General features: G+C 34.3%; 4 protein-coding genes across 4 annotated transcripts; 1 reads left to right on the top strand and 3 right to left on the bottom strand.

Annotated features, from left to right (window-relative positions):
• Nucleotides 1–85: 85 nt before the first annotated feature.
• LOC123902280 (nuclear intron maturase 3, mitochondrial) lies at nt 86–8,465 on the bottom strand. The gene is given in 5 exon segments (XM_045951969.1): nt 86–417; nt 505–522; nt 800–866; nt 6,026–6,095; nt 6,098–8,465. Coding segments are annotated over 2 exon segments (2,400 nt in total). The 5' UTR covers nt 8,459–8,465; the 3' UTR covers nt 86–417; nt 505–522; nt 800–866; nt 6,026–6,056.
• Nucleotides 8,466–9,950: 1,485 nt separating this feature from the next.
• Nucleotides 9,951–10,340, top strand: LOC123891465. The gene has a single exon (XM_045941338.1). It carries the CDS (start codon nt 9,951–9,953, stop codon nt 10,338–10,340), a length of 390 nt encoding a protein of 129 aa, XP_045797294.1.
• Nucleotides 10,341–12,416: 2,076 nt separating this feature from the next.
• Nucleotides 12,417–16,313, bottom strand: LOC123902287 (3-oxoacyl-[acyl-carrier-protein] reductase FabG-like). The gene is made up of 3 exons (XM_045951974.1): nt 15,804–16,313; nt 14,574–14,803; nt 12,417–12,792 (listed from the first exon to the last, which is right to left on the bottom strand). The coding sequence occupies exons 1-3, from the start codon at nt 16,123–16,125 to the stop codon at nt 12,514–12,516; spliced, it is 831 nt and encodes a 276-aa protein (XP_045807930.1). The 5' UTR covers nt 16,126–16,313; the 3' UTR covers nt 12,417–12,513.
• A 1,745-nt stretch (nt 16,314–18,058) lies between these two features.
• Nucleotides 18,059–26,841, bottom strand: LOC123902286. Its single transcript, XM_045951973.1, has 13 exons — nt 26,495–26,841; nt 26,373–26,407; nt 26,191–26,269; nt 26,006–26,084; nt 24,169–24,249; nt 23,923–24,065; nt 23,627–23,677; nt 22,616–22,775; nt 20,890–21,091; nt 20,117–20,224; nt 19,480–19,605; nt 19,310–19,361; nt 18,059–18,888 (listed from the first exon to the last, which is right to left on the bottom strand). Exons 1-13 carry the CDS (start codon nt 26,666–26,668, stop codon nt 18,736–18,738), a joined length of 1,443 nt encoding a protein of 480 aa, XP_045807929.1. The 5' UTR covers nt 26,669–26,841; the 3' UTR covers nt 18,059–18,735.
• Nucleotides 26,842–27,183: the final 342 nt, after the last annotated feature.

Genomic DNA, 27,183 nt, shown 5'->3' on the forward strand with positions numbered 1-27,183 from the left:
TTTTGTTAAAAAAATGCCTTGTTTTTGCATTAATTTAACTGTTTTAAAACTGTCTTAAATCTATCATTAAATATTTGTTCAACAATCAATGAAAATAAATTACATAGTAGATTTGCATGTGTTCACAACTAATAATGTTCTTTTGTTTATATCTATTTCTCATTTCTCTTTTCCATGTTCCAATTCCATTTGAATTCCAATTATACACATTTAACATCGTACAATCTAAGGGGATAGTTGGAAAAACCGCCATTCTTTTTTGTTGCATTTTACGGGTAAAAAAGTTACCTAAAACCATTTACCGGTAAAAACTCACATGGTGAACTCATTCTGAATCATCTCTTGAACCTCATTTATTACCAAATATGCTTTATTCCCACCAATGACTTCAGCTTGTTTCTTGCTGTCTTTCCATAGCTGCAAAGGAAACATTTAAATCACCGCGCAGCCAAAGAAGAATGCATCAAACTTATCAAATAAGTAAAATACAATGGTGCTGCTTACTTGTATGGTTGGCATTTTCTGCAATGATGATTGAGAGGGCCACCACATGCAATACATGGAAGAAGAAACATAATAAGGGAAATGACTAAATATGTCATTTAGTTGAAGTAAATATTACAACAATCAGAACAGAATGATAAGAAATTTGAGAAAAATGGTTTCACATAAGATGTAGTAGACACATCAAGTAGTTGTTCAAGCCATTTAATTTGATAACAGACAAATATCAACACATTTTGCACATAAAATTGAGATAGCAAAAGAAAAGAATGAAAATAATGTGGAAGCTTAGAGCGGTCACACCAGCACGAGCAATAAGTTTGTGTGCAACTGCATTAACATCCACACTGTAGAATTGCAATCTACACAAAATTAACACACATGTCCTTCACTGAGTTGATCGATTCTTAACTAAAATCTCATGACACCCCAGGGAAAAAAAAATTACATATGTAAAGTGTCTTGACTATACTATAAAATAAGTATCTTCACAAATATAAGTTAGTGTTGAAAAGTGATGAAAATTTCTAGAAGCTACTTGATATTGTAAAGCTAGAAATGTCTAGAATATTGTAATATCTAGTAATCTACATAATTGTCTAAAATCATCTAAATTATTAAAATAAACACACCACCATGGTAAGGGCGGTGATGTAGGCCTATAAATAGGCACTCCAACCATGTAATTAAGCATCCAAGAAATCAATCACATTTTCTCTTACAAGCTCTTAGTCCCTATTCCAATATTTCCTTCATCACACAATTATTCTAGCCTTCCTTTAAACAAGCTTCTAATACTATCTCATAGCAACCTTTCAACTACTAACAGTGGCATCAGAGCTACGTTCGATCATACATTGGGCGTAGAAATTTCATTCATATATTTCCAACCAAACCCTCCTTATATCTACATCATTTCTAAATTTACCCCTAAGACATGGCTAATACCATTCAACCATCATCTATGACTATCCCTATTTTCAATGGTGAAAACTATGACTTTTGGAGCATTAAAATGAAGACATTTTTTTGCTCTCAAGATTTATGGGATATTGTAGATGAAGGATTTACTATTCCAGAAGATCTTTCAACTCTCAATGCTAATCAGAAAAAAGAGTTGAAAGAAAATAAACAAAAAGATTCAAAGGCACTATTCTTTCTACAACAAGCGGTGGAAGATAGTATCTTTCCGAGAATAATGGGAGCTACAAGCGCCAAAGATGCATGCGGTACATTGAAGGAGGAGTTTCAAGGAAGTGATAAGGTACGTGCTATTAAACTTCAAACTCTAAGGCGTGAGTTTGAATTAATAAAAATGAAAGAGTCTGAGACTGTAAAAGACTACTATACTAAAATAAAAGAATTAGTGAGTCAAATGAGATCATACGGGGATAATATTCTCGACAAAAGAATTGTTGAGAAAATTCTAATTTCCATTCCTTGTAAATATGATGCAATCGTGACTACGAACAAACCAAAGATCTATCTACTATGTCGGTGACAGAATTAATAGGCTCACTAGAAGCTTATGAGCAAAGATTGAGTAGGCATGATGACAACACAGTTGAAAATGCCTTTCAATCAAAGCTCAAATTACGGTCTCATGACAAAAAATATGGAGGAAAGAAAAATGGTCAAGAAAATTCTAGAAACGGGGAGAATTCTAGAAATTTCTCAAAGAAAAATCAAGATGAGTATCCTCCATGTGGCATATGCAAGAGGACAAATCACGCCGAGAAATATTGTCGATGGCGCGGAAAAGAGCAATGTCGACACTGCAAGAAATTTGGACATGTGGAGAAAAATTGTTACAGCAAAAATAAGCATCAAGCAAATTTCGTTGAAGAACAGGAGTGTGAGAAGGATCAACATGACTATGAGCAACATCTTTTCTGTGCTACACAAGATTCCAATGATGAATTAAGCAGAAATTGGTACTTGGATAGCGGTTGCAGCAATCATATGGCTAAAGACGAGAGCATCTTCAAGGATATTGATGACTCCGTCAAAGTAAAAATTCGATTGGGAAATGGCACTGTCGTGGAATCTAAAGGCAAAGGCACTGTGATGGTGGAGACTAAAAAAGGTACGAGATTCATCAAAGATGTCTTGCTAGTTCCCAATCTCAAAGAAAATCTTACGAGTATTGGTCAAATGATGGAGAAAGGCTATACTCTTCACTTTGAAGGAGACACATGTTCAATATATGATAATAGTCGCCACAAACATGAGATAGCCAAAGTAAAAATGGAGAAAAGAAATAGAAGCTTTCCAATAAGCTTCAAATATACAACCAACATCGTCTTGAAAGTTCAAGTCGATGATTCATGGTTATGGAATCGATGATTTGGCCACTTCAACACTCAAGCGTTGAAGATGTTATATCAGAAGAATGCTATAGCAATGGCTAAGAATCTGGTTCATCATCATCGAACCAAGCATATAGCAATCAAATATCACTTTATCAGAGAAGCAGAGGCGACTAAACAAATCCAGCTCGAGTATTGCACAACAAAAGAACAAATTGCAGACATATTCACGAAGGCACTACCAAGAGCAAGATTTGAGCTGCTAAGAACTATGCTTGGAGTTACTGAAATTTACATCAAGGAGGAGTGTTGAAAAGTGATGAAAATTTCTAGAAGCTACTTGATATTGTAAAGTTAGAAATGTCTAGAGTATTGTAATATCTAGTAATCTACATAATTGTCTAGAATCATCTAAATTATTAAAATAAACACACCACCATGGTAAGGGCGGTGATGTAGGCCTATAAATAGGCACTCCAACCATGTAATTGAGCATCCAAGAAATCAATCACATTTTCTCTTACAAGCTCTTAGTCCTTATTCCAATATTTCCTTCATCACACAATTATTCTAGCTTTCCTTTAAACAAGCTTCTAATACTATCTCATAGCAACCTTTCAACTACTAACAGTTAGTTGGAAGTATTAAAATACGATGCGAGATTCATTAACATACTTGTAGCCCAGAATTACACATGTAAAATGTCTTCACAAATATAAGTTAGTTGGAAGTATTAGAATACGATCCGAGATTCATTAGAATCCTTGTCACAAGTCAAATATTAATGATTAATAGTTGTTCATTATCTCTAATCCAAATTTTCTGAGCTACTTTCCTTAATGCACTCAAGTATTGACAGACTGTGCAAACACACTCCGTCTGTTGTGACTGTGAGTTACCATGGACATTCATTTTTTGTGACTGTGCAAACACACTCCGTCTGTTGTGACTGTTGAAGCAAATGCAGTGTTGTCCGATGATGTCAACCACAACCTCTGGTGATTGTGATGTCATACTTATTGGACTGCTGATCTCTATTCTTCTGACAAAATAGTTCGGGATTAGTACTGTGAGTACTAATTCAGGATTAGTCCTGCTGATTTCTAATCTTGCAGTTCGGGACATTTACATTATACTAACTGATGAAAAAAACCAACAAGCAAATACAATAAGTCAATAACCAACAACAATACTGCAGTACCAGTTGAATGCAGTACAGAACCTTATATCCTATTTCCCCCATATGGCACAGTCCCTCCTCACTGGCCCCATCAGTTCGTCATGTCAAGATGATTTTACTTGTATCTGTGACAAACAATGGATTTACCTTTGGCATTCTTAAGACTATAACTCACGTTATACATTTGTAACTTATGTCGGTTAGAAGATCATGATATATAAAAGAATGTCCTAGTGATATTGAAAACTTATGCGACACCCCCGAGGTATGCTTTTTATAGTTTATGATATAACAAATAACATGATATCTACAGATAGAAGTCCTCCATAATGATATCACAGTACCTGTACAAATTATCCGAATAGTACTAATTGTGATCCACAAGCAAAGTAGTATGCTTACACGATTCCAAAATTGAAATGTGATTGAACTAAGATAGAGAGATTATAGTAGAGATTGTTTCAGTAATGATTGAAACATCTACGCAAAATGAAATCTGAACAGGTTCAGAGCAGATTTATTATGACAAATTGACAATATCAGCACCGATTGTTTCAGACTTCATAAAAATTAAATATATAGGTTCAGAGCAGATTTATTATGCCATAAATTCAAAAACAAAAAGCATGACTTCCAAAGCCCTAGCTGTCATTTAATGAGATTGAAAAGAAATCCAATGCAGCAACAATCTAGTTGAACCGAAAAGAAGTGAGATGAACACAGAAGCATATTGACCACCAACATAACACAATGAAAAATTGAGATGAAGTGAAATGAAAAACTGCAAAGCAGATTGAACACCAACACAACACCAATCTAGATGAAACTGAGATGAGAGATTTACCTATATCAATTTGCTTCAATGAATGGTGAAAAACCAGCAGAGCACGATCTAAGAGAGATGGAGTTGAGAGAGAAGCTCGATGGAGATGCACGATATGAAAACAACGCTACTGTGGGCTATCACATTGCAGATTAAAGTGAACATATTGTGTTTCTGAAATCAAACTGTCATTATGATCTAAAAACAGAGAGAAACAAAGAGTATGAATAGGAAAGGGATGTGTATCAACAACTACAGTCAGCAAAAGAAAAGTAGAGAAATCTAAATAGACCTACTAAACACTGATCCTCCAACAAGCAAATGTCCACCACATTGAAAGAGAGTATTATTTGACAAGAGAAAAGTAATTACAAAAATAAAATAAAAAAAGTTGTTAGATTTAAAGGATAAATAATTAAATAAAAGAGAAAAACACATCAAACATAGTGCCCTCCTTATAAAAGAATTGCATTTGACATAAATGTGGTATATAATCAAATGATTGCAAAGTATGAATGATATAATTGTCAACAATAATAACCATGGGTCAGGAAAAAGAAAAAAATCAAAACATCAGCACAGGTAACGGTGTTTAAGAGCACCAATTGAAAGGGTGTCTTCATTTGGGGCTGCAAATGCTAAGAATCATGCAAGGGGACGTGAATAAGAAAACGAGGGAGTGCGATGAAAGAGTCTCTTCATTTTGGGAAATCTGGGGTGTAGCCATTGCCATAGGGAAGAGAAGTCTCTTCTCTGATACATTATCATTTCTTATTCTGCAAATACATTCTGGTTTCTTAATCGATTCTAAATTAAAGCTTCAATTCCGAATGAATTCTGAAGTTTATTTAAACATGACTTCTTTTTTGTTTGGTGTGGGGGGCAAAAAGGGGGGAAACATTTTCATAAACTATCCAAAATTACTATTAGATGTTAAATGGGAAGTAAGAAAATCAAATACAACCCAGCTTACACTCATTAGTCATTATGGTTTCGGCAAAGGCCTAAATTCAAAAATAATAGATGAAGGAAAAAAGAAATAATTTAGCATTTGTTGCTCAAACAGTATAAACAAGTTGGAAATATGGAGACAGCCTGACTTTTCACTCAGCTAGTGATGATTGACAAAATTGGAATCTATAAGAAAGAAAAGAATATGATAATTGTCTAGGGTTAAGCAGTGAGAAAAATCGGTAAAGTATAACTCACTTCATAGGTACCAATCAAAGTAAAAAATGAGTTAGCAACAGCAACTGTCAGTCAGTCGACATCCACACAAGAGGTACAGTCAATGTCTTGAAGAGTGATTCTTCCCAAGTAAAAATCATGTATATGATCGGTACAGAGTGGGAGGCACTTTTGGTTCAGGCTTTCATGAATTACTCCCATCCCTTGCACCCATTTTTCTTTCTCCAGAGGGTTCACATTCAATCTGTTTTGTAGCAATCGGACCCGATAGAAGACTGTAGTTGTCTTGTCACAGAAATGGGCAATACAATGTGTGGGAGGCTCGTCGGATGCAAGCCTTACTGTAGCCAAGGATAAAACTCCATCTACAGGTTTCGGATCTGAAAGATTTCTATCTCCCATCATCTTAACCTCCCTTTCTGTGGGAAAATGTATTTCATCATTTCCATTCATATCATAGACTTTCAAATCTTTGCTGAAATGCTTTATAGCTTCACGCTTAGTGGATTCGTGCTTCTCTGCTAATGTCAGGATACAAGAGAACCTCAAATGATAACTTACAATAGTTTTGACCACCTTGAAGTTGTGACAACAGCAGAAGAAGTCAAGCCACCTTCTTGCTATGCCAGCATACCACTTGATAATATCGGCATCCTCAAGAGCAAAAAGGAATTCAATAGGTCTTGGACGGCCCATATGATTCGTAAACGCAAGCAACCTCACAGCTTTTCTTATGAGTAATAGCGGTGCATCGACTTTCATACAGAACCTAGTCAAATCCTCAACTGTTCCTTTTGAATATTTCTGTTCCTCCTCTTGCTTTTCTTTTCTTTCTTTTTCCTCGATTACTTTCCTGAGTTTTACAGGATTCAAATGTTTGTCTACCTGCTCTTGGAAGTTATCATAAGCATCAACGAGCTCAGGCGGTAACTGATTTCTAATGTGTCTCAAGGAAAGGAAATCACCGGCCGTTAAACTCCGATGCCATTCTTGACACTCATCCACGCTCCCCAAGAACTCTTGCACAACTTCATCTCCCCAAGACTTAAAAATCTCCCGGACTTCATTTTCAATACTGTAGTCAAACTTAAACCCATCACTTTGCTTCATCTTCTTATAAACATGATTAAATATCTTCAACCCTAATATCCTCCTATTCCTCGCCCTAGCATTTTTGAACTCAAGAGCTCTAACTTCCTTCTGTCTAAGGTACTTCTTTCGTGCTCGGATTGCTTTCTCTGACATAGGCGGACGTAAAACCGACGGAGGAACAGCCTGTAACTCCATCCCAAGAAACTCAATCTTCTCCGACACCGCACTATGAATTGCCGTGTTCAACTTATCAACACGCAAACTCAAACCAAGCTCCAAACTTTTCACAACTTTCATCTTCAAATCCATAGCCAACAACTTCGAACCCCCCGAAGTAGCAACAAGTATCTCATCCAAATACCTAACCGCATACACCTTAACCGGCTTATAAAACACATCAGCTCCACCTAAACTAGAATCAACAACCATCTTCGGATCCAATTCACGATTCTCTCGATTTTCCCTAAGCCTCATCTCTTGAATCTCTTTATCAAATCCATCAAAATAAACATTCATCAAAATTGAACACAACCCACATTCCTGAGGAAACCCTTTTCCTAACCAATTCCCACCCAATTCAATCACCAAAACCTTACATTCAAACAACTTCTTAATAAAATCAATAAAAACACAATCTTTAACTTTCCGTTCAATAAAAAAACACAATTTTTCAACATGGGCATGTTCAAATTTGTGATTCTTAAACCTAACAGTAAACCACCAAGTAGGATTTTGAACAGAGTTTTTCAAATACCTTATAGCAGTATGTCTTCCCATCCCAAAACGTCCACCGTAACAAAATGTCACAAACCGTTCGTCATAAACAGCTTCCAACACCATCCTAACAGCTTCAATAACCACCTTGAGTTTCAAATTAGGTAAAACCAAAAACGAACCGTTTTGGGTGGAAGGTGGGTTCAGTGTGGCGCAGTTTGCTGCTACATCGAAGCGGTTTTCGCGAAGTTCTTGAACAAGGGAGGTGATGTTGAAAAATGGGTTGGGATGGGGAGTTGGGGTGGAGGAGATGTTATGGATGGCAGTGAAAATGACCGAGGGTGAAGCGACGACGTTTTTGATGAGGTTGGTGAAGTTGGCATTGGTGTAGTTTTTGAGAACTAGGGTTTTGATTTGGGTTTTTGTGAGAGGTTGTTGAAGTGGTTGTAGTGTTGTTGTTGTTGAGTAAAGTTTTGTGTGTGTGTTTGAAGTGATGATAATTCGTCTGATACGCAGTAATGCTAGCATGAAAGGCAGTTGATGTTTGAGAAAATGATTGAAAAACACAAGGTGGTTATAAGAGGAAGTAAAAAAGCTTGAAACAAAAGAGGTGAAAATAATTGAAAAACTGCGAAAGAATGGTTGCATTAATCCAAGGATCCAACGTGTGATAATAGCGCAGCAGAGACTGCAGTAGGTAACAGTAACAGAGCAGGAGGGAAAAACCAGTACATTTTTTTTTTCGGTAGTGCAATCTCAGCCCTTCTTTAATTTTACTGCTCTTGCAATTTTTATCTGTCTTTGGACTAACTAATCCGAGAGAACCAATCTCATAGCCCACTTGCGGGAGTCTATTTTAAAACTAGAATTTTTTTTTTGCTCTGGATGGACTAGCCCGCCGAAATTTGCAACAGAAGGAATCGAACTTGTGATCTTGAGAAAAGCATATTCCAAAGACACAAGTCAACATCACTATGTCAACCCAAGTGGGTTACTATTCTTGCAATTTTATTTTTATTTTTTATATGAATGGACCTCCTCCGATGGATAGTCCCCAGAAGGAAATCTGGATCCGAGGTGGAGAGGACTGGATTCATGGGAGTTGAATCTGGATCCTCTCATGCATTAATTCAATGGTTGAGATTGTAACAACAAAATAATGTGGTCTGTAGAGAGACAAACAATGCGGTTGTAATTAGTGCAAAACGGACGATAGAAAATGATTAACATGAGATAATAATCTAAATAAGTGGGTAGGAATATAAGGGTTTGAACTCCGATCTTTTAATATTACATATAATATTTCTATCAACTAAGTTATGTTCACGGGACGAATGAAAATCAATTTTCATAAAATTATTCAGGATAAATTGGACAATTGGTCTCTTAACTTATTTATTGGTTCTATATTGGTCCCTTAACTAGTTAACGTTATAAATTGATCCCTTAACTTTAATTTTGTTTATCATATTGGTCATTTCTGTTAGTTTTTCTTAAGAAACGTTAACAACTTTGATGACGAGACTACTGATTTGGCCACGTAACACGCTGAAATGGTCTTTAAGTAAAAAAAAAGTTTTTAAATATAAAAATATAACTTAGTTAAAGTGATTGCATAAGATTATTCTCATGTATAATAAAAAAAAATGTAAAATCATTAATAAAATGCAGGATTATGTAGTTTGTGTAAATGTAAAAAACTAAATAATAAAAATAGGTTGTAATGGTCAACCATTACTGCAACTGCAATTTAAAATATGAGGAGAAATATAAACGAGCGTGCGATATGTAGTTTTGTGGATATGGAAGAGAAAAACTCTCAATTTTCCTTCTAGAAATATATGCTTTGATCTAGACATTTTTCTTATAACCACAAGTAATCTTCTAATTTTGTACACAAGACCATATAATACGCATTCTGTTAATCTAATTTACTCCAAAAAAATTGTTATTCTGAGTTGTAAGCAATAAACCTAGCTATTTGAAATAAAGTCCAATAATAACAGAAAATCTGAAACTATAAGGTTTGGATTTGGTGATTACTCTACACCAAACATTGCATGATATCATAGAAAAAGTTCTTAATGCTTATTCAAGGTGTTATAATTATATCACCTGAGGAACCTAAATTGTTCCAAAGATGAATCATTTTGTTCTTCAACACAATTCTTATGAAACACCTGAAAATGTTGATTTTGATCAAAAGGGTACTAATAACTTTATTTGTCCTAAACCGATTTCGACAAGGCGATTAATATTGAATTTTTGCCAACAAAATGAAGAGTACGATTCATCATCGCCACCACCTTATTTTCTTGGCTCTCCTCCTGTTAGAGCTTCTAATCCTTTGATGAAAGATGAACAATTTGGATGTGTGGAACAAATTCTTCAATCAACATCTCCTTCTGGATCATCTTCTCCGTCTTCGCCGTTTAGGAAAGGTGGTTGTGTTAGAATGAAGTTTGGAGATAAATCAGCTAAGGTTAGAGTAGTAGGATTTGAAAGCCATCTTCCTGCTGTTGCTTATTAATCTTAATTCATAAAAATGTACATGCTGTATATATCAAAATTCAAATGGTACTGTATAGTGATGATCATCATCATCATCATCTTTGCTTAGTGATCACTATCATATATATGATGGATAGAAACATATGATGAAAAGAATCTTTGAGAGGAATAAAAATTGTCCATAAATGTAGACATGATGCACATATTATTAATACAATACCCATCTTTCATCTCACTTTCTTTTTATTAACCCTCTAGTTCTCATGAAAGGAATCCCGGTAATTTAGAGTTCGGTTATGAGATAAGTAAAGTCTGACAAAAAATTATTCACTCGACCAACTTGTTTGATGTTGTATCTTTAATGCTTAAATTTATGAAATGAAACTCACAGCCAAAAAAAATCATTTAGATGCCGAAATTTCAGTTGCTAAACACTTTAGGATTGATGATAAATTTAAGGATCAAATTTTTAGTGATCGGTTTAGAGATTAATTTTAGATACATAGTTTAGAAATGGCTCTAGTGACTGATTTTAATGACCAATTCAGTGACTAATATATATAAACGTCTACTAATCGTTAGTTGGTTCAGTGGTGATTGGCGCTGAACTTGGTAGGGAGGACCGTGGTTCGATCCCCCGCAACTGCGATCGGGAGGGGGCCGGAACCACTTGATGCCAGAAATGACCCCCGAACCAGATTCAACTGGTGGTGAAAGCCAAAAATATACATATAAATGTCTAGCATGATTGATTCAAGGAACAAAGATAGATCATACATAAACACAATCCATTGCTTATTCATTCTATTGGATCTCATTTGAATAAATTTGGAAAATGCTTACAAAGCTTGTAGCTAATACATAAAAAAATAAAACTAAGCATCAAATAATCAATAGCCACGGTTGGATCTTGGAACTTTGGAAGGGGAAAATGCTAAGAAAATGAGAAGCACCAAGATGAAAACAGGAACAAGAAGAACCACCAAAGGTGGTGGTGGCAGAGGAGGCAACACCACAGGTAGCACCAAAATGGATAAAGTGAGAACCAAAACCATCATTGAGTACCTTAACTTGCATGTATTGTACTTCTCTTTCAAACTTGCAACATATGCCATCAATTAAAACACTTATGGAGTGTCAATGAACCAAAAATCTTAGTCAAACCTTGTCCTTTGTTAGCCAACAGCTTGTGTTAGAGGATAAGAAAACACATTGAGATTCACAAATATATGACTTGTATTTAGTTGTGAGGAATGATGGCTATGAAAATTGTGAGTTGAGTGTGTGTTTTTGTTGTGTTTGAGAGAGACATTGAAAAAGGTAGTGAAAGAGTAGCTTGAGAAATGGGGGATAAGATATAGGATTTTATTGGTATGGTCAAGTCTTAGTTATTACATATGCCAAAATGGGGTCACAGTCCAAGATCAGCTATATGTCTTGGTTCAACCAACTCAAATGTATATTTCATAAAAAACTGCTACTAGCTAATGATTCAATGAGTATAATCATTTTATATTAACTTAGTTGTTCAAATTTCTATTTGGTTGTCTTTTTTATTTATTTACTTTTCTTCTTTGAAATCTTTTGGATTTTGTGGAGTTTAGTATTGCCATATATATCTTTTGTGTGTGTGGTGGGGGCGGGGGAAGGGGAGAGATCAAATTAAATTGGTGTAACATTTGAATAATAATCAAGTGTTCTCACTAAGTTGCTTCCTCTGTATATTATGTTTATTTTAATATCCCCTAATCCTATACAATTGGAAAGATTTTAGAATGAAAACATCAAATAAAGTGTGATTTCATAGATGTGTTCAATGAGAAAACAACTAGGTTCGTGTTCGAAGAAGAGTACATGTTGTATGGATAACCCTTTTATTTTTGTAAAATAGCTTAGAGACTTACTCGGGCACTTTAAGTGTGAAAAAGTAAGGAATCGTGAATTCAAAATCAGATGTTCTTGCAGCTACCAAATAAATTGTACTTACGAGATGGTCGTATGGTTAAATTTGCATTCATGATGCAGTCAACTCAAGACGTGACTTTAGCAACAATGGGGAATCCAAAACCGCATTATGCACACACACAACAATATGTATCCCCGCAATAAACTTTATTGCATTAATCTAAATACATGCAATTAGAAAAGATGAGAAAAGTTATTTTGGAGAGTGCACAATGTTTATACATTATTTACAAAGAAGAATAAAGGGGCACACCAGGTAAAGTTGCTCCACCATCAACAATAAAATTGTTACCAGTGACATATTCAGAAGAATCGTGAATTAGGTAACGAACCAAAGATGTTAATGCAGGATCCGAAGCAACCAAACTTCTCAAAGGGTATATTTTTGTGACCACGTTATTCAGCCAAGCTTTTTGTACTAATTTTTCAGTGATTTCAGATTTGAAAATTCCAGGGGATATTGAATTCACTCTTATTTTGTGTACCCCCAATTCCAAAGCCATGACCTGTCAAATATTATTAGACAAAATGATATTAATGTATGCCGCTGTTTAATCATTATGAATATAATCAATAAAAAGATATTCAACTTACAGAGCTGAGTTTGTCTTTTACTTTTGTCTATAAATTAACATGTGAACTTCTGAACTCTAAACCATGTAATAACTAATAATTAATAGAAAAACTCTTGGTTGGAACGATAATTAGTCAGACTTTATTTACCTCCGGCCGAACTCCGAATTACTACGCCTCTTTCTCTTTAGGGACGGAAGGGTTAAGATCAAAAACAATTTAGACACACCTGGTAACTACCTTGACAAAAAGCCTTATTTATAGACACCTGATAACCACCTATGTCATATTTGGATCTAAGTTGTCAGCAGTCACTGCAGTCAGAGATCTCAGTCGTTGCATCAAGATCTGACAGTTTATATTCCATCTAATCTTAATGCAACAACAAAGTTGAGCAAACTGTAGTCAAAGATCTCGTCTGTTGAATCAAGATTGGTTGTTTATATTCCGACTTCACCAAATTAGATTTCAAATAAAATTAAGAATACAGATTATCTGATCTTAATCCAACAACCAAGATGCGCAGACTACAGTGGCTGCAGGAAATTTTGACAATATTTAATCCAAATCCCTTATATTTCTAGATCTGTCATATAACTTCCCAAACTTTCAGGTCCAAACATATGCCATGGGTGTTGGGATCAGGGGAGGACTTGCACCAATGGGCCAAGCAACAAACCACAAAGAATGAATACAACATTTCTCTCCAAAATATTAACACATTAAGCAAATGGTTATTTACTCTTATATTATCTTTACTCAGCTTATTCTTAACTAATAGTCTAATACTATGGGATTGAAAACTTACATTTGATTTCCCAACATTCTCGTCCCTTAAAATGTAGTCACCTTATTTTGCTCCCCGTCAGACGAAACTCTCTTCAAGTATCAACAAGATTACTAACAAATGGGCAAATTGCTTCACAATGTAACAAGATTTTCTTAACAAAGAGCCAAAGTGCCTAACAACATGGCTCCACAAACCTGGGTTAGTAGCAAAACCTACACAAACCATAGTCACCAAGTTACTCGGCAACCAAACCAAACCATCACCTTTTATCCCACTTGCTGGGGGTCTGGGGGTGCCTAAAAGCAATAATAGACTCTTTCGCATCTTCACTCAAAATCCTAAGACACTAAATATATAGGTCTAATTCCTTGTATTATATTAAGTCCATAACTTGATTTCCCAAAAATATGTGGGTAAATTTTAGATTACAGATCCTTCTCCACTTGCTATGACAACATCGTCACTATTCTTCAATTTGAATACAGGTTGTGCTTCTTTTGACATTATTAGACATAACACTCGGCTAAGGTGGAGCCTAGATTTTGGTTTTGTGTACAATATTATTATTAACACTCGGCCAAAACCAATCCTTGATTTCAAAATTGTATACAAAAAATGATTACATCATATGCTATCTTAATCTAACCAACATCTTTTGAGATAAAACAGATAAACCTAACCAAGAACATAACAGTTTTTACTTAAACATAACTGAATATTGGTAATTTTCCATTCAAATAAAAACAATAGTTAATCACATAGATCAAACACTAACTGTATATATCACAACACAGCAAAAATGTTACTTAATCTAGACTTGTTCACCTTTTGCCACAATCCATTAATAACTTAAAGATTGTCAATATTATGAATTCAAAAGAAAATGGTCAGATTTTAAGAAAAGTCACATCAAATAATATTTACCTTTGTGAGCATGTTGACGCCTGCCTTTGAAGATGCATATGCAACAGCTCCACTCAGGTTTCCCCGGTTTAAACCAGAAGTTGAAGAAATATTAATAACTGATCCCTTTCGCTGGACATCACACATGTGTTTGCATACGTATTTTGAAACCAACCAACAACCAGTTAAGTTAGTTTTGAAAACATGATCCCATTCCTCCTCAGACAAATCCAAGGGAGATTTAACACTTCCTACACAAAACCGAAAAATAGGAAACATCACAACTTATAGAAGCAACAACAAACGGCAACATTAAGCAATTATGTATTCCCTCAATATTAGTAATGAACAAAATTGTTCACTTTGTTTTATATAAGTTGCCAAATTTCTTGAAATATAAATTCAATTCCAATTGGATAAAGGGACTATTTGAAATTTGGCTTATTTGAGCTTATTTGCTGGCATAAATTTTGTAATTGTTCGGAAGAACTTATGAAAACAGCTTATGATAATTTTCATAAGCTTTTGTTTTGTCAGCTTATTTTCATAAGTTCTCTAATATAGCTTATGAAAACAATTTATAGCATATTCAAAGGGCCCGTCTGGATTGGCATAGTTTTGAGCTTATGAAAAATAGCTTATGCAACTAAATAAGTTTTTATGTTAATTCATAAGTCCTCACTAACGAAAATTGTATTTCATAAGCTGTTTTTCATAAACTACCTTGACAAGCTTATGAATAATACAGTGTCCGTTTGGATTGACTTATTTTTGAGCTTATGCAAAATAACTTATACAAATAAATAAGTTTTTATATATTATTTATAAGTTTGTTAAGGTATTTTATGAAATAATAGCTTATGAAGATACAATTTTTGCATGTGAAAACTTATGAATTAACGTGAAAGCTTATTTATTTGCATAAGCTATTTTTCATAAGCTCAAAAATAAGCTAATCCAAACGAGTCCAAAAGCTTCTTTACTTGCATAAGCTTGCCCAAAAACTATTTAACTTAATTTATCTTTTGCTATAGAAATAGCTTATGCAAGCTTATACATAAGCGCTTATTATAATAAGCATATGTGCTACATGCTGCAAATATGTTGTTTATCCAAACAGAGCCTAAATCAACATATGCCATAAATAAATTTTATATCTGAATCAAACAACAAGATGAATTTGGTGGTTTGTTAAAAGAAAATAGAAAATAAAATAGAAATTTCGTGAGGTGAGAGTGAAAATTGGTATACCTCTGACACCAGCATTGTTAATCAATGTATCAATATGTCCAAAGGCATCCCATGCCTTCTGGACGGACTTGTCAATGGTAGCAGCATCGGAGGAGACGTCGAGTTCAACGGCCACCGCACGGATGGTTCCATTTCCGTATAGATTATTGATTTGATGGCAGAGGGAGTGGAGGCGGTCGAGGCGACGAGCAGCGGCGACGATCCTGCAGCCGGCTTTAGCGAGATCAAGGCAGAAGTCGCATCCAAGGCCTGAGGAAGCGCCGGTTACCAACACCACTTTGTCGTCCAGCTTGTGCCATGGCTCTAGCTGTTCTGCTGCCATTGGAAAAAAAAAATTGCCTTAGTTGTACTAACAATCTCCGATACTACTCTGTTAATCAATTTCGCATATGTTGAAATGTTGGATTCTGTACATTTTTAAAACATCTTGGTCATCAATAGTTACTCAGTACAATGTTGATTGGCAGTTGGCACTAGACTTGACAAAGAGCATCACGGTTTCTTTCCCACAACTGCGATCGCAGATCGGGGACTCACTTATTGACCCCAAATCAGAAGAAAAAAATCGTGCAGAAGTCGGGGTTCGAACTCGAATACTCCACTTATTTATTTTTTAAGATAAAATTTCTAGCAATCAGTCTAGACTAATAATAAAAAAATAAAAAAAAATAAAAAAAAACACTTGATAATGATATGTTATCGATATTCCTCGAGATTATCGATATACAATAAAATATATAACTTATATTTTAGTGGGGCTCGACTCTGGATAACATATAAAATAATTTTAGATTAATTAAAATTTTACATAGATGATATAAATTTGCAATTTAATGGTTAATTTTTTAAAATTTGTATTCTTTAAAATATTAGTAATTTTAGTTATCTGTATGATAAATAGGAGTTATTAGATAGAGTTGTTGATAGTGTTTTTTTAATATTTTTTTCACTGTTTCTTTAAAATAGTATTTTTTATTTGGATGTTCTTTTGTGCAAACCACCGGATCGAATCGGTTTTCAGATTAATTTTTTAAAACCGATTCAAACCGAACCTAACCACATACATATATTTTAATACACTTATTTAACTTTTTATTAGTACGGTATTGCATTCAACTATTATTTTGTTGGTTTATAATTTTTTTAATACTACTTATTATTTCAATTTAACCTATATTTTTTATTTACTATTTCATATGTTTCAAATATAATCCATAATTGTCATTCCAAAATATTAATTTTTAATATATTATATGTTATATTTTACATCAAACATATTATTTTAACGTATTTTTAAAATGTTAATATTTAATAAAAATATTAAAAAAATTAATTTGGACATTCAAAAACCGATCCAAATTAAACCGCACAAAATTGGATCGGATTTTTTTTAAAGTAGCATCCAAAACCGAACCGAACCGCTTGTAATTTAAACTTTGGATCGGATGAATTTTTGTCTCAAAACCAAACCGCGAGCACCCCTACTAAACAGTGCCCCAGGGCACTCTTTAAGGAATTTAAATAGTGGATTTTTGTGAATTTTTTATGAAAATATGTAAAGTCTAAGGTATTGAAAATTGAAAATTTTCACTTTTTGAATAAACTATTTCTTTAAATATAATACTTAAAGAGTGCCCCGGGGGCACTCGTTTGGAAGACCCTAAGAACACATGATAAGCTATCTTAATATAGAAATTTTGCATTTAATAATGTAAAAAATTTATTGATTAAAAGTAAAAATGCACAAGTTCCATTAAATAATTTATACATCTACTTCTTTAACATGTTAAAATTCTCCTTATTAAGTATAGCTCAATTGGTAGAGACATTTTATCCATGATATCCGGATTCACCCCTTCTCCACGTTTAACGTGTGTGAATCTAACCATTAAACTAAAAGAGATGACTAATTTATTAACTTTTTTAGGAACAGATGAACACTGCTATTAAAAAATTATAAATAAGTGTTTGTAAATGGAGTTCTATATTAAGGATACATTTTAAGAAATCCAAGATAAAAAATTATTTTTGAAATTTAAAAAATTGTTCTTTTAACACAAATTAGAAGATAATATTTCTATATTTGATTTTTGAGTTAAATGTCTTTCGTCTCTATAGAATTAGAGAATTTTAATTTTTCTTTCTATAAAATTAACGAATTTGGAAGACTGTCAATACTCAAGGGTACAAAAATAAAAAATAAAAACTGACAACATCTTGCTTCATTAGGGGTACACAAAATAAATAGATGAAAGTTGGAATGAAGTCTCACGACACCAACAATGATCAAGTTTACAGTTCCTAACCACATACTCATCAAAATGATCTTAATTAGATATAAACATATAAACATCTATATTCCTTGAATTCCTTTAAATAAGATATATGTCACATCTAAATAAAACAAAATATGAAATCTCAGGAAATTCCCAGAGAGGAAATAAGGTGTTATACAATACAAGTTTCTCCAGAAGGCAAAAAAGTTCAGGACTACATCTACGTCATAAAACTCATGAAAAATATATTTCTTGCATAATGTGATTAAAGAAAAGAGCATTGAAAATTCTGAAAGGTGCGGAATTTACTTTCTTTCCCAATCTTTATGTCCACTTGAACTTTCAATTCATGAAAAAACATACTGTTCTCGGGTCGTACCAAGTGCAAGTTTTACCATCACTTGTCAGAATGCTCCAAGTTTATCAACACCAGTTATGTGGTATAAAACTTCTGTCCAGTCGCTCGGTTACAGCATTGAAACGATGCTTTCCCCAGTATTCGCAGTAAAAGCGAGAGAATATTATTGCACAACAGCAACGCTACTTTTGCCAACGGAATATGTCCTTAGCTAACTTACAAATAATAGAGTAAAATGTATTTGATACATTTCCTCAGCTTAGCAAAAATAGCATGACAAAGGTGAACCGTATTGGTACTAGTCTGCATCACCAAGCCCGTCACTACCATCACCCCTCTTGGATATGGCAGTAAAACTTGAATTCGGTTTCTTTTTTTTAGAGGCAATTTCAGCATTCTTTCGTAAAACGGCTCCAGGTGATGGATATGGTCGTTGTTGAAACAGTGGACCCTGAAATTGATCAAGAGAGTTTATACGCCACGTTGAGCCTTGAGAAAAAGGTCAGACTGAAACTAAAACAGTTACGGGCATATTTCATCATTCGTTTCCTATGTTTCTGAATAGCAGTCATAACAGGTAGCCAATGGCACTTGATACCGGCAACGCAAGAGGCTGCTTTGCATCAAATGGAAGCTAGATGTCCACCAATTCTACCCGTAAACTTTCATTCACACAATATTTTTGCAAACTATGTGATAATTTATAATGTTCTTTATGCTTTCATAACTAAAGCAAACTATAAAATTCTTTTGTGAATATTGAAGAATCTAGTTGAAAATACAGATATGAATGCACTAATAAGAAACAAACTAACAAGAAGATAAGAACGTGGATTAGAGTTTCTGAAAAGAAAAAGAAAGAATGTACATACAGTTGCTGTTGTGTCAGCTGCTCGTGGCTGCACACCTTTCAGACCCACCACCCTGAAATAAATCGGAAGTTTGTGTTTACTAATCAGGTTTTATAACAAAACAGAGTTTATCACCATACGCAATTCAGTATAATAAATTAACGTGTGTGAGTGTAGGGATACATCCATACCAGCCACCACGTGGAGCATCTGAATAGGAGCTGGGGTCCATAGGATCCAACTCATCATCCTCTTCAGGAGCGCGCTTCTTGCCCAATTTTTTACCTCCCTTATCAATTGGAGGTTTCCAGCTGGCCCTGAACAGACAACTGAGGATCAGTATGTTCTCTATGGCTTTCAAAGAATAATGTTAGGCCCATTATTAATGTGGGGTGGGGATATAGAACAGAATGGTCACATGGAGAATGGAGAGGGGTAGTTTGAGAGAGAGAGCATGTGGAGGAATCATATAGAATCGTGAAGTTAGAGAGACATCTTTGAATATTGTAATTGTGAATAGAGTATTCTCTATTGTGAAGGGGAAACCCTTGGAGGAGAGATTCTCTCCTATTCTATCCTATTTCTTAATAAAATTGTTATTTCTTTCGAATTCAATTCATTGGGTTCCTAACATTTTCATGATCACTTCAGAAATAAAGAAAATCCTTCAGTAGTTTGCAGTTCTATCTTTTGAATTTGTTTTTCAACATAGTCGGAGGAATTCTTCAAAGAAAGGATCGTAATGCAATTAGTTAGAATCAGTCAGTAGAACAACAGTTTTTCTGAAACAATTTAACAGCACTGCATATCTTCATACAAAAACCATACCTCGGTTTGCTAGCCGTTTTATCAGAACTTTCCATGGGATGTGCAGCACTGCTTTGCTGATTATTCAAGCTTGAGAACAAATACTGACTTTGTGGAAGATTGAGAACTCTGCATTTGTTCATTTTATAAGATAAAAACCAACAGAAATATTATAGATAAACGTTCGGAGTTAACTGAGAAAACTGAATCCAGAATGAAGCATACAATCAACTAAACAAGTCTACATGATCATTGATTCCATGATATATTCTCAAGATATTCAAACAAGAGGACTGAATCAGGGAACGATAAAACTCTATTCTATAAAAGAGGTGTGCTATCAACACACTCTTTAATTGGTTGAAACTTGAAATTCAAATGGGTCCTACTAAATCAAGTAACCCCACAAAAATTTAGTGCGACCCACTTGAATTTCAACTGATTAGAGAGGGTGTGTTGAGAAGAGTGTGTTAAACAGTATGTTGCTAGCATAATTCTTCTATACAAATTTGGGCTTTAGCCCTCATGTCTATAAAAAAAAAAATCTTCTATACAAATCTGGATCAAACTAACAAGGTAGACGCTGCATAACTATAAATAAACTATATTCATCAATCAACCAACCCCCATCATTCTCTATTATTATCTATGAAGGATATTAATCAACGTATAATCAAGTTAACTTCAGTATAAACATGCACCCAAACAATATATGCATATCAAAGGCAAAAACAGTGTAAGAAGAGGAATCATCCAAAACTAGTCCTAGGTAAGCAAGACTCGCAACTCTCTACCTCGTGCAGTGATTGCAGTAACCCCATGATTGCACAAGGCCTACACCCCATCCACCACAACCCATGCACCTCGGTGAACTAGATGATTGGTCATCCACATGACCAACTGACGAAACCAATTGATCTGACACCACTTTCTGAGCAGAATTAGGATGCACCCATTGTGATACATGAGTTTTTGTATTGTAGTAATACTTATGACCTTGAGAAAAAATAAAAAGTAAATAAGATAACTTACAAAATTCATAAAATGGGGAAAAGGGAGATACGAGAATTTGACAATGTATTATGCTTCTAATATTTGTTAACAACTGGAATCAAGCCATAGGTAAACTGACTTAACCACTCCAAAGAGGCAAAGACCATTGTCATGTGTTCAAATAATTTTTTTATTTTATTTTAAGTACAAACTGGAATATATACTAAACCTGATTGCAAATAATATATCGTCATCACAAAAATTTGTAATGTTTTTTACAAGGTGAATTTGCATGAGGAATAAAGTATATTTACTAATTGCATAACCGGAATACATGCAAGAAAGGCCAAACAAATAAAAAGTCAAACAATAAAACATTTAAGATTAGTTTGGCTGTCATTTCTTTCCATAAACCTTTTGAAAATTAAAATATACCTTTTAATTAAACTTCACAGACACTTGTTTGGTCAAGTAATTTGGCATTAAGAGAATCAACAAGTTTCTTGTGTCTTCTAGTATGTTATTGTTAAGCAGGACTATGCCTCCTTTTCTATGGGCCCCTACTGGTACCGATGCTACTTACAAACTGCCAATGCAGTCGATCTGATAGAAACTAGAAAAATTAATTCTGCAATGGCTTATTATTGAATAGAAAAGTAATGATGAGCAAGAGCTCTACAATGGTGGAAAACAGAAAGTAACACCAGAGTTTTATAACTCCTAGTCCAGAGCAAGCTCCTAATCCAGAGGTGAATACCTCCTAACTTACTCTAACTAATTTTCAGAATGCCTCACTAACTTCCCTCCCTTTTCCCAAAAAATCAGGGGGAGAGCTAACTATCTCATACTCCCTACTAACTAATTTTTATTACCACAGCTTCTACAAACTTCTAGAAGCTGTGTTTGTGTGAGCTGGGCCCAATGATTGGGGTCATCCACACTGTTTGAACCATGGTTCCCTATCATGATCCCCAACCAAGATGAAGGAGTGGAAATATCTGACAAACTATGTAACAGTAACGCTAAGATTTAGATAGTATACATTTATTATGACATCTCACTTAAACTTTACAAATGCTGATGTATTGGACATGGTTAAATTTATCGCTTACAATGAGGTAAGACGTTTTGCTCCCCACTTAATTTTTCATTAAAAAAAATATATAAACCTTCACAACATATCAGTCCTTGACATTGTTATTATTCTTTTCTTGTATATGCTCATCTAAATTAAGAGACATTGCGAAGTGTAGTAGGTATAATAATAAGACTAGTAATTTTAATTTTACAATGCCCAACTGCATCATGAATTTGAAGAAACTTTAGAATTTGCAGTGGTTCTTGGTTTTGTTCTGTCCTGCCTGATTGGAACAGATTTTATTGATTAAGTGTTGGAGTTTGGTATTTATAAAGACTACGGAGTAAAAACTTACTGATACTTGTTATACTTACTTTACGTGAGAAATATATAGCAAGTGAAATTAATAAAATGACCAAATACAACAGCAGGATATTTATGTGATGAACCTGTTGTTTCGTCCAACGCCTCCACCCAATTTTCTGGAAGACGCAAAGACGGTGTTGATTGCTCAGTTAAGGATGCTTCACGGGGTTTTTCCCATTGACTTTTCCCGGTACTTTCATTATAATAATAAAATGCACCACTTCCCGGATCTTTTGCTTCCACCTACATGACAAATTAGTAATTAATATGTGATAGTAAACAGTAGGGTACTAATAAAATAAAATAAAAATCCTAAGGGGTTAGGAAATGATAGAAGTTTCATAATTTGTGCTCAGAATGGGAGATGAATTGTCAGCAATTATATACCTTTAGACCTAATCAATGAACTTCAATCTGAAAATGCAGAATTTCATTATCAGAGTGGAAACCAACATCTGACTCATCCTCTTTCAATTCAAAGATGGGATATATGCTTCTTAATCCATATAAATACCAACTTTTCATAGTCAATAACAATTGATTTACCTTTTTGGTTTTCAAACAGTTCTATACAAGATTGCAGTGATTACTAAACATGGGGGATTAAATGATACCCAAATTATTTATAAAAGTCCATACCAATTAGATTTAGATAGCTGTTTACAAGACATAATGATGAGAACCAGAACAGACAATTAAGCAATTAATGGATCAAACAGCGATTAAAAGGAAATAATTGGGAATGTATCTGTATTATATATGATGGAAATGGAAAATACTATCAGTGGAATAACATTCATGTTGGCCAGAGCTATGCTCCTACAAAGAAGACACCAATGATTTTCAAGATACACTCTTACTCTCCCTCAATATAACAGGATTCATCATACAACTAATCCACCCTTCTCTCTGCCACATTAACATTCTCTCCTTTTCTCTTCTTAATTTTCCTAACATAAATTCGCCACACTATATGGGCTTGGGCAGCTGATATGGTATCAACCCATTTGAGCCCACATTCACATTCAGGATCGTGACACATGAGCAGAGAAATTTTGCATTTAAGGAAAACATTTATAATAAGTAATACATACCCATCCTGGAGCCAACTTTTCATCTCCCCTAACTTCTGCTGAAGTGCCTTTCTGAAATTCAAAAACGGATAACTTGTAAGTTAAATTATCAGGTTGAAAATAATACACTGCAAAATATCAAAGAAAAATGAGAACTGAAAATCAAATTCTAAAAATGCAGCACAATATTTTCAGAAGTTCAAACATCAACCCAGCCTCCAAGGAAGGCAAAAAATAAATAAAACCAAAAGTTGGTGGAGAAGAATAGGGGATAAAGAATCACGGTAACAAAGGTAGGCTAAAACCAATATTCTTACAAGTTCTTCAGCGTGTCTATCATCTTTAAGAATACCCCGAGCTCTTAACTTCTGCTTGAGGTACTCAGGCAATTCTTTAGCTGCAGTTTTCTGCTCAGAGCATCTAACAAGTTTAGATTCAGGCTGACCGAATGCATTGTTACCTACTCCACAATTTTGGAAAGTTAATGTATACTCACTAGCTCAGTTATTGCGATGTCAAAAGGATGCGTGGCATGACTAATATAATTTTGGAATTAAATTTACCAGTATCAGTGTTAAGCTTGGCAACATCATTATAGGCACCTCCACCGGGTACACCATATCCGTTACCTATTTCTGTGTTACCTGATATAGAAATAAAGGCATATAAATCACATGGATTCTTTATAAGTGTAGTGCAATTATAGACGAAATTAACAAATAACAGTGAACTAGTAATGTTTATTGGAAAAAATATGAAACAAAGTTTGATCTAGTCTTAAAGCCATAGAATAATATCTGTAGAACTTACAAGTCAAGACATGTTAGTCATATTTCTTGCTCTAACTTTTTAAACCTATAAACCCAACATGGGGTCAAAGTGGAAAGGGTTACTTTGAGGAGAGATTTTCTTTCAATTATATTGAATTCATGAGCCTCGTCTATACATAGCTTCCTTTAGTTTATTCATTTGTTTGAGGTATTTTCTCCCCTGGTTTTTTTTCACATTATATCTGTTATCATTTAAAACCAATATTTCAGTCCTAGGTTTATTATTGCATCGTATATGTTCTCTTCCAGTTGACAGATACTTCATGTGCATCACCACCTTTTGCCTCCTGCTCTTGTTGAACTTTTTTATGTAAAATCAGTTGAGAGAGTAGCGTCATAGGTTCCGATCTATGAAATAAGGTGTGTCCTTATTTCAGAAATATGTGCTACTATTTTTTAATCTGCGCCTATCTATGGAGTAACACAGGCCTCTTAGAAGGTCCATGCAGTTGCTAAGGAAGAACATTATTGTAGTGAACTAGAAGAAATGTAATTAAACTGAAACAGAAGTAAAATACTTAGACCATTGCATATCTGCACAAGGAGTGGCAGCTGATCCAAAGAACATGGAGGCAATGCAACAATGGCCCATTCCAAATGATTGCGCAGATTGAGGTTGTAAATAGATACTTGGAGGACTATTTATGTTATTTTGACGAGACAATGACCCTGATGATTGGCATAGGCTAAAAAATTCTTGAACCCAACTTAATGTTCGCTTTTAACAGTGTCTGGAAGAGAACCTCCACCAATTATTCAAGCCATGACATTTCCATCCAAAGTAGAAGAGATTTATTTGTTGACAGATGAAACAGGTGATATCTTACATGAAGTGGAGAACAATTAACTGTGGGCACTGGGCACAGCACCACAATAAACATCAACCAGACGAGCAATGCATAGAAATATACATTGCATTCAGGAGACAGAGTATACTTATAGATACAGCCATATACTATCTAGGGTAATGTCCTTAGCCAAACGAGAAACTAGCTCCTGGATTATGGTTCATTCCAACTTCTGGACAGAATTGGAGCAGTAGCTTATAAATTGCAACTGTCTCCATATAGAGGAATTCATGTGGTGTTCTATGTAAGGAAGACGGAAGTTGAAGGTTGTTCCAACTCAACACTAAGCACATGAAGTGACGAGAAATTGCAGACTGTGGAGAGTTATCTGTGTTCTCAAATCTCCCCTAGCGAATGTATTATGTATGACTCTTACCTCCAGTCAAATTTGCTAAAGGCAGTTTTAATAAATTTTAATGAATTTCTACGGAAAAATCCTTCTTTTAATCTTTTGATACTGGTTGCGTCTGAATTTCTACGGCAAAAATCCTTCTTTTAATCTCTTGATACTAGTTGCGTCTATCAATATATTATACAAAATACCAAGCATTGACACTTAAGTACACTGAGACTAGACTTTTCATCCTATTCAAATAGGTAAACCTACCATGATAACTATTTAGAAATATGAAAACTAGTCCTAAGAGATAATATAAGATATTCACTCCAGCAATAACATCAAGCTACCACCAAACAAATGATAGTGAATTGAAAATGCAGACCTTGTTCTGGATGTGCAGCTTTTCCACGCTTCACAACCATTTCAGCCCTATGCTCTGTGGCCATATTCAACAGATGTTCCTATTGTTTTACAGATAAAAATAAATAAAAAATAGAAATAAAACTAAATGCAATCATCATCAATCATGATATAGTTGGTATAAGTATGAAGCACGCACGTACACACCTTCAAAGCATTAGGGTCACGCCGTTCGGAGAATAGGTCTAAATTATCCTTTGTAGGTGATGCCACATTTCTCACCTCTCTATATTATTAGATTGACACAACAAAACAAAAACACCTAAGTTAGTAGTTATAATAATTCTTAAATTTTCTCAAATCACAACAAACACATAACAACAACATACCTTTGAGTCCTTATGATATTTTGTGTAGCAAGTTCCTATGAGTGAGAAAACAAAAACAATGAGAATGAATGATTTAACAAAAAGAAACAATGAATGAATAAAATAGTAAAAAGAAAAATTACTTGTTCACGCAAAACAGCATCTTGAACAGCGGCATTAATGTTGTTGTTGAATTGAGTAGCATTAACAAAATGGTTTGAAGTTATAAGGGTTTGAGAATGAGAAGGAGAGTTTGAAGTCAAAAAATGAACACCGGGAGGAAGTGGTTGCTGCGGATCTTGGCCGGAATTCTCCATAACTTAATCACGTCAATCAAAACCTTAACCACCTTGCGTCCAAGAAACCGTCGCCGCCGGTGAAAATTGCAAAAGAGCGAGAGAGGGTTACAGTGCCCGCCGGGGAGGGGGACAAACTCTTTCTCTTTCGTTAAGGCTGAGTACTACTCTTTCCTCTTCAGATTGGGCTTGGCTTTTTGTCCCTTTCTGAAAATAAAAAATAATAATAATTGTCAAAAATAAATAAATAAATAAATAATTTCCTAAAAAATTACTAATAAATTTTGGTTTGGCTAAATTGTTATTTTAATCCTTAACTTTTTATTTTATTTTAATCCTTTGACTGGTTTTTGTTTCATTTTAATCCCTTAATTATATTTGTGTTAGTTTTTTTAAAAAAAAATATTTGTGTTAGTTATGTTGATCCTTTATGTTAATTTTGTAAAAAAATAAAGTTAAAATTTCAAAAAAAAATAATAAAAAAATTAAATGTGTTTTTTTCCTAAAAAATTACTGATAAAATTTGGTTTGGCTAA

This window comes from Trifolium pratense, linkage group LG1 (genome assembly GCF_020283565.1).
Source record: "Trifolium pratense cultivar HEN17-A07 linkage group LG1, ARS_RC_1.1, whole genome shotgun sequence".
Classification (NCBI taxonomy): Eukaryota; Viridiplantae; Streptophyta; class Magnoliopsida; order Fabales; family Fabaceae; genus Trifolium; species Trifolium pratense.

What these genes read in the sequence shown, in the direction of transcription:
- LOC123891465 (XM_045941338.1), top strand. Translation starts at nt 9,951, where the DNA reads ATGAATCATTTTGTTCTTCAACACAATTCTTATGAAACACCTGAAAAT.
- LOC123902287 (XM_045951974.1), bottom strand. Translation starts at nt 16,125, where the DNA reads ATGGCAGCAGAACAGCTAGAGCCATGGCACAAGCTGGACGACAAAGTG. An exon ending in TAACAATGCTGGTGTCAGAG is followed by an intron (nt 14,804 to 15,803) that starts GTATACCAATTT and finishes GGTTTTGTGTAG; the next exon opens with GAAGTGTTAAATCTCCCTTG. An exon ending in GCGTCAACATGCTCACAAAG is followed by an intron (nt 12,793 to 14,573) that starts GTAAATATTATT and finishes AATATTTGACAG; the next exon opens with GTCATGGCTTTGGAATTGGG.
- LOC123902286 (XM_045951973.1), bottom strand. Translation starts at nt 26,668, where the DNA reads ATGGAGAATTCCGGCCAAGATCCGCAGCAACCACTTCCTCCCGGTGTT. An exon ending in GTGACCCTAATGCTTTGAAG is followed by an intron (nt 26,085 to 26,190) that starts GTGTGTACGTGC and finishes GTAAAACAATAG; the next exon opens with GAACATCTGTTGAATATGGC. An exon ending in GGCGTTGGACGAAACAACAG is followed by an intron (nt 21,092 to 22,615) that starts GTTCATCACATA and finishes TTTTTTCTCAAG; the next exon opens with GTCATAAGTATTACTACAAT.